General features: G+C 37.3%; 1 protein-coding gene across 1 annotated transcript in view; it reads right to left on the reverse strand.

Moving 5' to 3' along the window:
* Positions 1–12,736, reverse strand: part of LOC136241555 (disco-interacting protein 2 homolog C-like) — a 23,980-nt gene continuing 11,244 nt past the window's right edge. The window contains exons 25-43 of the mRNA XM_066032782.1: positions 11,895–11,986; positions 11,801–11,838; positions 11,423–11,532; positions 11,283–11,363; positions 10,933–11,056; positions 10,841–10,882; positions 10,472–10,611; positions 8,578–8,739; positions 5,466–5,596; positions 3,889–3,980; positions 3,342–3,418; positions 1,750–1,917; positions 1,325–1,386; positions 1,218–1,275; positions 1,093–1,167; positions 669–843; positions 493–616; positions 327–441; positions 1–276 (exon numbers count right to left, since the gene is read on the reverse strand). Of these exons, the coding sequence (XP_065888854.1) occupies positions 139–276; positions 327–441; positions 493–616; positions 669–843; positions 1,093–1,167; positions 1,218–1,275; positions 1,325–1,386; positions 1,750–1,917; positions 3,342–3,418; positions 3,889–3,980; positions 5,466–5,596; positions 8,578–8,739; positions 10,472–10,611; positions 10,841–10,882; positions 10,933–11,056; positions 11,283–11,363; positions 11,423–11,532; positions 11,801–11,838; positions 11,895–11,986 (2,004 nt within the window). The 3' untranslated portion in view covers positions 1–138. The remainder of the gene's footprint in view (positions 277–326; positions 442–492; positions 617–668; positions 844–1,092; positions 1,168–1,217; positions 1,276–1,324; positions 1,387–1,749; positions 1,918–3,341; positions 3,419–3,888; positions 3,981–5,465; positions 5,597–8,577; positions 8,740–10,471; positions 10,612–10,840; positions 10,883–10,932; positions 11,057–11,282; positions 11,364–11,422; positions 11,533–11,800; positions 11,839–11,894; positions 11,987–12,736) is intronic.

Raw genomic sequence — 12,736 nt, forward strand, 5'->3', positions numbered from 1 at the left:
TTCAACTGGTACAGAAAATTATAAACAATTAATAGTATACCAAAGTGTGTGAAGGATAATAAAAAATGTTTATAACTATTAACCAACAAATCTCTTTACTGTTCTGGAACTATTATTACAGAAAAGATGGTCAATATTTTATAAGTTGTAAGAGACATAAATGGGATCCAATTCATCAGCTAAGAAAGAATCACGAAGGTGCATCCGCTGCTTCTCTCCTCTTGAATTGATTGGAATTGTACCAGGGTCAACTACCACCACAATACCAGTAACAATCTGTAAAGAATAACCACATGACAAGGTGCCATGTATTCTAATATTTTCACCTGGTGTTCTTCAAGCAATGAGCTGGTTACTACTGGTACTATGTCAAGAGCTGCTTTCTCATCAGCTCCCAGTTCTGCCACGACCACAAGCAGTTTGGTCCAAGTGAACACAGCACTACACAACACAACATCAATTTAGTACAAAAACACTACAGCATTGACCTACCTCTCCACTATGTTCTTGTGGCTACGAACAACTGTAGACTCAATATCCACTGGGTGATATCGTAATCCTCTAATATTCATGGCTTCATCTCGTGATCCAACCACATACAGGGAGTCAAAGTATGCTACAAGACACACACAATGTTGTATTACTCAGTACAACAGTATTGTCCTCACATCCATCGGGAGCTGTCTTGTCAGATTTCTTGATAAAGCCGAGGTAGCCAGTTCTGGCATATACGGTGGAAGGATCGGAGGTGATGGTAGTTTGAAAATGATCAGCTGACAACTGATCGTTGCTATCCCCAAGACCGTAATATCCTGAGCCATTGTGCGGACAACTGACCCAAATCTGTGAATGAGAAAAACAGTAAAATGTGTACAAGCTAGTTGAAGCTACATGGGTACAGGTAGAGTTTACACAGTTCAGTTCAAATACTTTAATAGAACATACACTTGAAAAATATTCTAATTGAACAATCTTTTAAAGTTCAGATAACAAGCGTACTGATAAACATTAAGCATCTCTTACTCCTATGTACACAGTCAAAGGTGTTGGATACATGTAATATACTACATTATATTAGTGGTGGGTTGTTACCTCTCCAAGATCAGTAATGGCACATGGCTGCTTGGTCTCAGGGTTCACAATGGCTACCTTAACACTTGGCATCAGCTGTATGAATAACATGGTGAAGACTGTGTCATTACATTAGGGTGAAGTACCTTGCCACATTCTTGTAATCCAACACTGTGGGGGCTTCCCCTCTCTAACACAGTTACCCTATAAGAAAGATGACAACACAGTCACTACAACAAGGTACAACTCTTACCTGTCAACTCTTAATGCTCTCTGATCAACATAGACTGTGTCTGCCTCCGGATTGTGTATACCCTAGTGTATTGGAAGAGATCATGTGATGTTTGTGATAAAAATATGATGTCACGAAACCTGCTCTAATTTGAATAGTTTTCTGAGCAGGTCACCACATTGTGTTTGTATACAAATGATACATTACCAAGTTGGTTGGTGACCTAATTAAACAGGTGGCTACAATAGATGTAAACAGGTGACCTTTATTAAGCAGGTGGTTACACTAGGCATTCAGTTTGTACAACACTCTGAAGTAGATATAGAACAGGTACCATTGAAGCTGAAAAAAGTATCTAAAATGCAATCCTTTCAATACCACTTCAAAAATATTGATTGAACATAACATGTACAACAGCAGACTATTAACACATATACCACTATTACCTGTAGACAGATTGCTGGGTTTACTCGGCAGCCAAAACTAGCTGTGACTGCTTTTGTGGACAATCCCAGCTGACTGAAGAGATGAGAAAAGGAGGACAACAGTGACATACGAGGACGTTCCTCTCCAGTCACTATGATACTACGAACACTGGACAAGTCAACTTTAGGCTATAGAAAAATAATAAATTAAATACACAATAAATACAGTACATCCACTATTATAATTACAGTATTATAATTACACTATTATAATTACAGTATTATAATTACACTATTATAATTACAGTATTATAATTACACTATTATAATTACACTATTATAATTACACTATTATAATTACACTATTATAATTACACTATTATAATTACACTATTATAATTACAGTATTATAATTACAGTATTATAATTACACTATTATAATTACACTATTATAATTACACTATTATAATTACACTATTATAATTACACTATTATAATTACACTATTATAATTACACTATTATAATTACACTATTATAATTACACTATTATAATTACACTATTATAATTACACTATTATAATTACACTATTATAATTACACTATTATAATTACACTATTATAATTACACTATTATAATTACACTATTATAATTACACTATTATAATTACACTATTATAATTACACTATTATAATTACACTATTATAATTACACTATTATAATTACACTATTATAATTACAGTATAGTTGGAAAATAAAACACATTAGGACACAGGGCAGCTATTATTTAATATAACAGTACAGGATGGAACCAGAAGGATTATGTAGTTATATGGTACCCCAACAGCCATGTTTCTAGCTCAAATACTCCAATACAATATACAGTGGGTGACAAAATACTTTAATTGAACAGCCACGAATAAATCTGTGACAGAACAGCAACACAACAGTTCGCTATAGACGATTTAAAAAAAAACATGAAAATTCACTTAGTGAATACATATAGAGATCCATGAACAAATGTATTATATTAAAAATGCTATTGAATAGAAAAATGAATAGTCTTTTAGCCAACAATTATGTTTATAGAGCTGAGCGATAGTGCAACTATGGTATCACAATATCACTACTAGTTATCAGAGACACTCAACCTCACCATGAATTATCCAATTACACATCACGTATCTGCTTTCTAACACTGTATTGGTAAAATGTGTTATAATATTACAAATGTAATCTTTGTTATGCACGCTCTACTGGACTTTCACAGTTACCTTAACTTTAACAATATCACGTTTACTTCTTTTTTGACCAATCATGATTGTTACTCACTATCATGATAATCAATAGATCACAACTATCGCTCAGCTCTATATGTTTAAAAGTGATTGTGTGTCTGCATATTTTACAAGTTAATTATTTAATTGTTTCAAAGGTAATACTAATAGTAATCCAATATCCCGATATGTTCATGCTATCCCCCAAGCCCTAAATTACAGAGATGTCACTTCACACACACACACGCAAGCACACACACACACGCAAGCACACACACACACACACACACACACACACACACACACACACACACACACACACACAGAAAGTCACTACCTTCATGGTACTAGCTGTACTGGCCAGTTCTCTGATACAAGTGTCCATCACACTATAGGAGCAGTAGCTATCCCGAACTGTGAGAATAATACAATACCACAATTAAACCAGATAAAACTATAATTATTAATACCCTGATGGGCCTACAGTTAATAGAACAATTCCACTACTCCATTAGTTTACAAAGCAAATAACCATTTAGTGCTGTCAGGTAGGGAATAATATGATGGAATCCATCTAAATCAGTCCTTTGAGCTGGCCTTAATAGTCGGGTGGCTGGTCTTTAGACAGGTGGATTATACGCTAATGTCCCAATTGAGGAATGTATAGTATGTTCTGGATCCTGGAAAACAGCTAAAAATGAAGTGGATTTTTTTCTCTCAAGAGAATTAACATTTCAGCCAACCAGATGGTTAAAGGTAAAGTTGTTAGCAACAGACGTGTGTGGTTTAGCTGTGGAACTCTTTCCCTAAGGTTAATATTGTGTGCAACAGATTCAGTCGCAATGGGACAACAGAACATCTTTTCGTTAACATCATTTAGTTACCTTTATGTTGACTGATGGTGCTCAACCACAACATGGGGTTGTTCTCCATCTCATACGGACTGATGAGGTAGGTGTGGTGACCAGAGTAGACACTGTGGAATAGTGAATATCACAATATGAATGATCACCTAAACTCCCTAATATAGCAGTTGCTACATTTAGTAATGGGAACAAAGTTTACAGTACTACTGTAATTCCAACTTATACATACATGTAAATACTACATGTAAATACTACATGTAAATACTACATGTACACACACTGAGCAACTCAGTAAAGGTACACTGAAATGGTAAAATACACTTTGGCTATTATTAATCCTTGCTATTAGTGGGATAGGTTGGTGCATATGTTTTAGTCAGATTTTGTTTTGCTTAGTAGATAATACATTTTTTAGTGTATTGTGGTTTGTCAATTATATTACATCATAACGTATTATACAAAGAAACTTTAGTACGCATGAGGTGCCATTAAAGTGACAGAAGTGTTCATGTACAGCTTGATTCACTTTAGTTTCACATCATATTTACCATAACAACTTGAAACACGGTAAGAATTTGTACTGCAGCCAGTCACAAGCCTATGGGAGATAGTTAGTGAATTTACGCTGGTCTTGTGGTGAAGAACGCTTGAGAACGTCTGCTAAAGGCTACACCTATCTGTTATATGGAACCCTTAAATGTATTCAAAACACCCAAGAAATAAACTTAGCACTTCGACCGCTGTACTGTTAATTTATGGTCTCAAGAAATGCGAGGAAAAACAATTACAATGGCACCACTGGACTGAAGAAAGTGTAACATAGATACCACTGTTTGTTTCATGGTACTGCTAACCCAGCTTTGTAAACAAACTGACTTCAGTGAAGCATGATGAGCTTCGATAGTGCAATGCACCCCAAGCAACTACAGAATAACTCAGCTATTGTATTGCAGCACACAAAAAACAACCTATTTATTCAATAAAATGGCAAGTGACTTTTCCATTTCAGTAGACCTTTAAAAATGTGAGGACCACAACGCCTGCCCCAAACATCTATACACTCCCTCAAACTTGTACATTAATTACTATACACACAACATACTCACTAGTGTTGAGCAGTAGTGTCACACTATGACGATAAATATTGAAGTATTACTCACAATACGATAATATCGCGATAATCACACTGTGATTGAGGAATAATGATCTTCAATGTATTTAATTGCATGGGTGGCCAAAATTTCAACAAGTTCTATTGAACTATCAATATTGTCGCTCAGCACTAAATTACTCACCCAGACAGACACCACACACTACTACACACGACACACTCAGACAGACACCACACACTACAGTAGGACCTCCATTATCTGAACACCTGTGTGCCAGTTAAATCATAAAAGTGTTTAGATAAGTGAATTTGTTTGGATAAATGAAGCCCATTCATTTACATACAGAGTTCTGTTCAACTACTCTAATAGAACATACACTTACTCTAATAGAATGATCACCTACTGATGAAACACTCTAATAGAGCAATCACTTATACTGTTCGGATAATCGAGGTTCTACTGTACTACACATGACACACTCACCCAGATAGACACCACAGTACTAGTCCCAAACCAGAGTATGGATCAAGACACAACACCAGCTCACGAGATGGGTACAACTCTGTACATTGTTTGTGTGCTCGACAGACATTGATCACTGCAGCATGTGACATCTAAAACACAAACAAAAAATGAAACAGCATTGTCATTTCAATATGGTGAGATATGCAACTTTATGTGTACTGTATGATGGTATGTATAGATTTAAAAGGCTCTACATGTCCTTAAAACTTAACATACACTGGAACTTGTTAATGTGGATACTTGAGGACACCTACATAATCCAGACACTTAGTTAAGGTCCCAAAGTATCCCTTACACCCACTACCCTCTAACCCTGGTAGCACATGGCATGGATTGCAGTGTAAATCAATCAGGCCGTGCCGAACGGGGTCCAGCATGGCACAATAAGGAGAGGTGGGCTAGTATGGGTTGGACCGGGATAGGATACAGTGTGAACGCATTCCGAGCTAGCCAACTCAGGTTAACAATATAACTTGTTTCTGTTGGCCACACAGCAAGTATATTCTATGCTCTAAAATTGTTCTTCAAAATGGCTACTACCTTGGCTATGACGTACCGTAGTTCTGGTAGACTTTGTGACAGTTACACTCGAATGACGCGTTAATATTCCTGGCAAAAGGAGCACCCACTAGCTTAAACATGGCGCCTGTAACATTATATGACTTATCTTAGCTGGTTCTACGCTTCTTCGTTACAATTCTAGTGCCTTTTTATTAAGCGCCTAAATAATCAAAAGCTTGTGTGCTTGTTTTAGCTAAATATTATTTGGAATTCACACTATCGAGCTTCTGTCAGATGCAGTAGTGTGAACAAGTGCCAAACTGAGTTCAATAACCTGAATTGAAAACACTCTGGCTAACCCAGGATAGTGTGAATGGGATGTTAGTATAGTGCTGGACATCATAACTTTCCAAAAGTTGTTTACTGCGTTTGTGGTGTCATGACTTCATTTGGGTTTGGTCTATGTCAATGAAATTTGGACAGGTGGAGCATGTAACCATTGTGGTTACACAAATGGAAGTTGAAGCCATACCAAAGTAAACTATTCGTGTAATGATGTAATAAGTCAGTATTTCACATCTTTCACTTTTTCTCACTGTAGGCATAGGCAATTCTAAGGGTGGGGGCTGAAAAACAACTTTTAAAAATCTTGGGGAAAAGTTGCAGTATAGATTGGCATTGTTATATTTAGCATTTAAAATGTTTTAGCATAAGTTTTAGGCTGCTTGCAAGCCTTTAAATTGCTACAGCTTAGACCCCCCCCCCCCCCCCCCCCCCTGAAATTCTACTTTATACTACAGTCGTACAGCAATAGTTGTGCTGTTCCCTACTTGCCCCCCCTACGTCAAGTCTAGAATCGCCACTGCCTGTAGGTACTAGCCACAAGCCTGCAACTCTGTGGGAATAAAGTACTGTGATAGCTCCAAAAAAGTGTAGATCAGATTTTTGATATCTTTTTTCATTTTGATTTTATTGTGAATAAAAGGCTAACACAAATGTCACTTTTTCTCAGCCAATAATCCAACAATGACCGTGAAATTTGCCACACAGACATAATTAAACATGCACAAAAAATCTGTAGATTATAACTAGTCAAAAGTTACAAGTTTTTAAAACATAGAAGAACCAGCCTTACCTTTAAAACCACTTATAGAACTTTGCATGGGCGAGATCAAAGGAAAAAGTGTACTTTAAATTTCATAAAGTACATTCTCAGCCGGCCAACTGCTTCATCGACCACAAAGAGTGCTTTATTGTACCACAAAGAGTGCTTTATTCGTTCAATAAAGCACTCTTTGCGGTGCAATAAAGCACTCTTTGTGGGCAATAAAGCACAGTTTCCCACGTGCCTTAGTGTAGGCTAATAGCCTATGGGGCTCACGCCAGTACGACTAATCACCCAAGCCGGTGAAGGCTGATAGCCTCGTCACGCTGAGTGATCAATCACCCCAGCCAATACGAGTTCCACCACTGGATTGCTTTTATAGACATACCTAAATGCTTCGATGATGGGTGGGAGAAGGTAACGTTGCTGTTACGTTTGTTAATGTAAACGGACAAGTCCTGGAGATATCACGGAAATACTTCACCATGTGACTCACAATAGAATCGATTGTGGGTTGCGAGCAAAACCTGCCAAAAGATGCAATGAACGTCTACTATGCCAAACTATGGTGAAATACGCGTGAGTTACTTTGTTAAACTAGTTTGTGTGCATTCAGGCTGCTAATAGTTCATGCAACGCTTTTTAATTACGAGTCCTAGTGTATGGTGAAGCTACACGACTAGAAAGTTCCATAAATCATTTAAAGCATAGCCGCGAGTGTTATATGAAAAATAAAGTACGAGGCGCACGGCTGAGTACTTTATTCTTCATAGAGCACGAGCAAGGCTATGCTTTAACATATACATTATTTTTTTGAGGAATGCTTGTTTATACAAAACAGGCTGAGCTATATGGCCAGGATACTTGGTCTTCCATTATCCTAATACCAGATATCAAAAGAAAGCTTATTCGTTAGAACTACTAGGAGAAGGCTAAATAACCACTGTAATAACCAGCTTACTTGTTATAAAGTGATGAAGAACAACAACCGGTTTTATCACAATGTCAGATTCCACGCATTGTCCACCATATTTACTAGCATTTGAATTACGTAATCTATATATGGTCTTACTCACCATTGAATGGCGAATCAGCCAGCGGTTGTTTGGAGTGAATGGGATCAACTGGCAATAAGTAATGGATCATTTTCTAAAGGTATGTAAAGGATTTGCGTTCCTATAAACTGAAATATATTTTCATGGCCTTATACTTTCATTGTAGGGTAAATCCCTAGGTATCATTTTAATCCTTATTACATCACAAGTATAATGGCGTCGATTGCGTAGCCATAGCATAAACACTTCTAAAATTACAGCACCTTGTTTACAACCATGCATAGCAGCCGACCAAATTATACAACGCTTTGCGTTTTTGGAAAGTTATGATGTCCAGCACTATACAACATAAACTGACCCTGGACACCTTGATAACCAAGCTGTCCATATTACACAGCAATACAATTACCTTTACTCCAGAGAGGATACCGGTGGTGGATACACTAAAGTCAATGTAGGATATCAGTTCAGCAGTTGGAGCTTTATAGTATCTCTCCAGTTTCTTTTTAGGAACATCATCTGTCTCAAATACTGGTGGAATGTTCTTCAGGTCAGTAACAGCTTGAGCCTCCTGGAGATAACAGAACAAGGGTAACTTAACTGTATGAGACATAAAGGCACAATGGCTAACACATACATACCACTAAAACTCAACTAACCAAACTCTACATTAACAAAACAGTGACTGTTCTATTAGAGTATTCTGTCAACTCTTGTACATCCTATCAAACACAGCACTAGTACTGTTTAGTTCTTCAAGTGAATGGCACCCACCAAATGCTACCTTCAAAAACCACCCTAGCAATATTATACGTGACAAGGAACAGTCTTAGCACATCTAACATCAAATCCAGCATTAAAAATAGAAAACACAAACAGAAGAGAAGTCTGAATATTAAAATTTTTTAAAAATCGTTAAACCCCATTTCGTCAAAACACCACAATAACAAAATCAATGTCTTTTCTGGTTCCAACGAATGTGTACTTTGTCTTTCCTTCTTCAATAAGCACTTCAATTTTTGGTCTCCAAATACTAGAGGTGTACCGATAATCGGATTGGCTGTCGGTTATTCTGCAACTTTTCAAACACACCTTATGTAGCTAAAGTCTTCAGCACTTGTGCTGTAAAGCATAAATAAATAAATATTGGCTATATCGGTCCTCAGTATCAGATCAGCAACATGTGCAAATCCATAGCCTTGTATATCATAACTATGGGCAGTATGGCACTAGTAAAGCCATTTCAAATTTGATGATGATGATGACCAAATACATGTTGTGTACACAATCAGAAATGTACGGAAATTTAATGTGTTTATGGTAGCATTAAAACATGACTGATAAGAGGGGAGGACCATTGCAAATATTTAATTCACTGCTTGAGAGAAAATCATGACACGAGAGTTGGAAGAACATGTCAGTGTTACAATATTAATGTGTACCATTATTATCTGCTAATGTAGTTAACCTCATCCATGGGATATGCTATTACAATATGTAACAAACTAGTGCAATAAGAAATTATTAATGTACAAAACATGAAATGGGTTCCAGTAATAAAAAGTAGTGAAACAAGTCATACGATGGTAGCTATTACAACACAGCTATGCATAGGCGGCGGAAGAGGGGATGATGGGGGTGCTCAGCACCCCCAACTATTTTACTGGGAGTGCTGAGCACCCCCAACTTAAAAGCTATATTGTGCAATAGTCATCATGTGAACTCCTGCAAGGTTTCCAGAAACTGGTCAATCACGATCGAGATACTCTAATATAGCAGTCACCCCAATAGAGCTGTCACTCTACTACAACAATCAAGCATGTATTAAAATAGATAACATTTCATTGACAGCTAAATCCACCAAAAATGCCCCCAAATTCAATCTCCTGATACTTAATTTTCACAATTTTCCTGGGGGACATGCCCCCAGACCCCCTAGAAATAGCATGCTTTGCATGCTGGGTGTGCTTCACATACTTACTACTACTAACATAAAGTTTGGGCACCCCCAAAATCTAGCACCCTTCCGCCTCCTTTGCTATGTGAGAAAATCTCTACATTGGTATTGAACAGATGGTGGTAAGGATTTCCCCACAAATTTATGTTGTAATAGCTACCATCATTATTGTCTTGTTTCACTACTTTGTATCATTGAAACCCTACTTCATTTTTAATGCAATGGTTAGATCTAATGCACTACCTCAGGTTATACAAAGAATTGGCTCTTGTACCCAATTTCTCTAAACACTTTGTGATTGAGGAGGGTACCATTACACCCTATATACATATTCAAGAGATATTACCTTTGATTTCAGTAACCGACAAGTATTGTGGGTGGTGAGGATGGCAACTGACTTGCTGATCTCCAGGGTGATCTTGATGGTTGGGAGTGCAGCTTGTAAGTTCTGAGCAGTTGGAGGTCGTATTAGAATGGGTACCATACCTGAATGGTGTGTGATAAATAGAACTGAATGGTAACTATAGAGCTGTGAAAACAAGACTTTCATGCTTTATCAGCAGAATAACTTATTTGGTAATTAGAGTAACTGCCTTATTAGGAAAAGAGTTTTCAAAATTCTACAAGCCATCAATAGTAAATCAGCTATATATTTGTACAAATGTTAAAAAAAAATTTGGTGGGTCAATTCACAGCTGCTACCATAGTAACTCACCAACATACAGACAAGCATAGAAGGACACAATCAGGTCAAGTCCTACAACAACACATCATAAACACTATTATATAACATTGTTAGCTGGTTACCAGGTGGATATAGGAGGGCTACGTGATCGCCAGAGTTACAACGAGCTTTCTCTTGTAAAAAGTGAGCTACTCTCTCTACCCTTTTGTGTAGTTGAATGTTAGTGACTTTCTGAGCAGCATGACCCTATAATATATAAGTAATTACAGTATACAAATGTGTATGTGTGTGTGTGTGTGTGTGTGTGCGTGCGTGCGTGCGTGTGTGTGTGTGTGTGTGTGTGTGTGTGTGTGTGTGTGTGTGTGTGTGTGTGCGTGCATATATATAGCGTGTGCGTGTGTAGTGTGTGTGAGCACGTGTATCACACTGTACATGCATGTAGTTGCAAAGATTATTGTTCATGATTAATCACCTTTCCATCAAGTTGTGTAAACAACTGATTATCTGGCTGAGCTTGTGCCCTCCATCTTAACACTTCAGCAATAGATTGCATCTTCACCAAACAACACAAAATACAATCCCACAATCAATAATAACACCAGTAGTCACTACCTTGCCGATTCCTTCACTGTCATCGTACACTACAGATTGATAATGACTGATTGACTCAGCCGTCCGTCCTGTCACCAAATCCCCGATGATTTGAGCTGCTCCACTAACACCTATTGGGGTGGGATGGTTGATAGTGACTAAAAGTTTACATTAAAAAATAGTATGTCAGCTTGTATGTACTGTCTTCTTCTCTGGTTGAATCTTTAGCTAAATGTTAGCATCTCTTAGTATCATGCTTAATAGTAAAACTAAAACTTGAATTCCAACCAAATACAGATTACAGTACTATTACTGAATTCAAAATTTAAAGTTATAGCCTTTAACTCTCCATGACTAGGATAACGGAACATTTAATACACTAATTGTGTCGTTGCTTACTTGTGTGATGTTTTGGTGTCGGCAGATTGGTGACACATCTAGCCAATGAAACGAGCTAATAAAGCAGCAACATAGAGGGGTGGGGCACACTTACAGATGAGGACACATCATAAGGTTTACAGATTGCAGACAACCCTCCTGGAACCTCGTCTTGGTCTCCTGTACATGTACCGCTCCTTTGGAGTCCTGTAAATATTAAACAGCTGAAGTCATGAAGGTGTTGCGTGAGTAGCGTGTGGAACTAGTGTTATGTGGACAGCTTGGGACCAGCCGATAGTGTCCTGTGTACCAAGGAATACTCTGTACAGTTCGTACAAGGCTTCCCAAGACATAGTCTGTTTTGCACTAAAAGAAATATTATGGTCACTTAATTAGTCTGTGACATGTTGACACATTTTAGTACCCATAAATTAGGTATCCCATAGCAACAAGCGCACACATCTTGCTATTCTACACCCTCTCACTTAAATTAGAACTACTCCATCATGTTTAATCCAATGGACATGAAATTTTCACACAAGCTACTTTAGTAATTTTTCCAAAGAAGAGTGTTTGCCATTTTTAAATAGCAAGTTCAGATGATGAATAACATGGAAGTAAAGAAAAGGATTTCTGGGAGTGTCAACCCGAAAGATAAATATGTGATGAATGAGAAGCTAAAAGACAAAAATAAAAACGCACAATGGTTTGTGCCGTTTAGTATAGTGTATCATAAAAGTATCAAGACTCTTGTGTGTAAACTGTAGGACTAGTTCTAGTATAAAGGGAAAAACTGTAACTCATGTTCTAAAGCAAATCTAGCAGTTGGGTTTGGACTAAACTGTGTACTAGTGTTAGCTTATATCCAGTAAAAAAGTACAGAACATTTGTTAAAACCATTTGTAAGTTATTTCATGGGAAGCCATATAAGCGGACTATACAGAGCACCCTAATAAT

This window comes from Dysidea avara, chromosome 12 (assembly GCF_963678975.1).
Source record: "Dysidea avara chromosome 12, odDysAvar1.4, whole genome shotgun sequence".
NCBI classification, from domain to species: Eukaryota; Metazoa; Porifera; class Demospongiae; order Dictyoceratida; family Dysideidae; genus Dysidea; species Dysidea avara.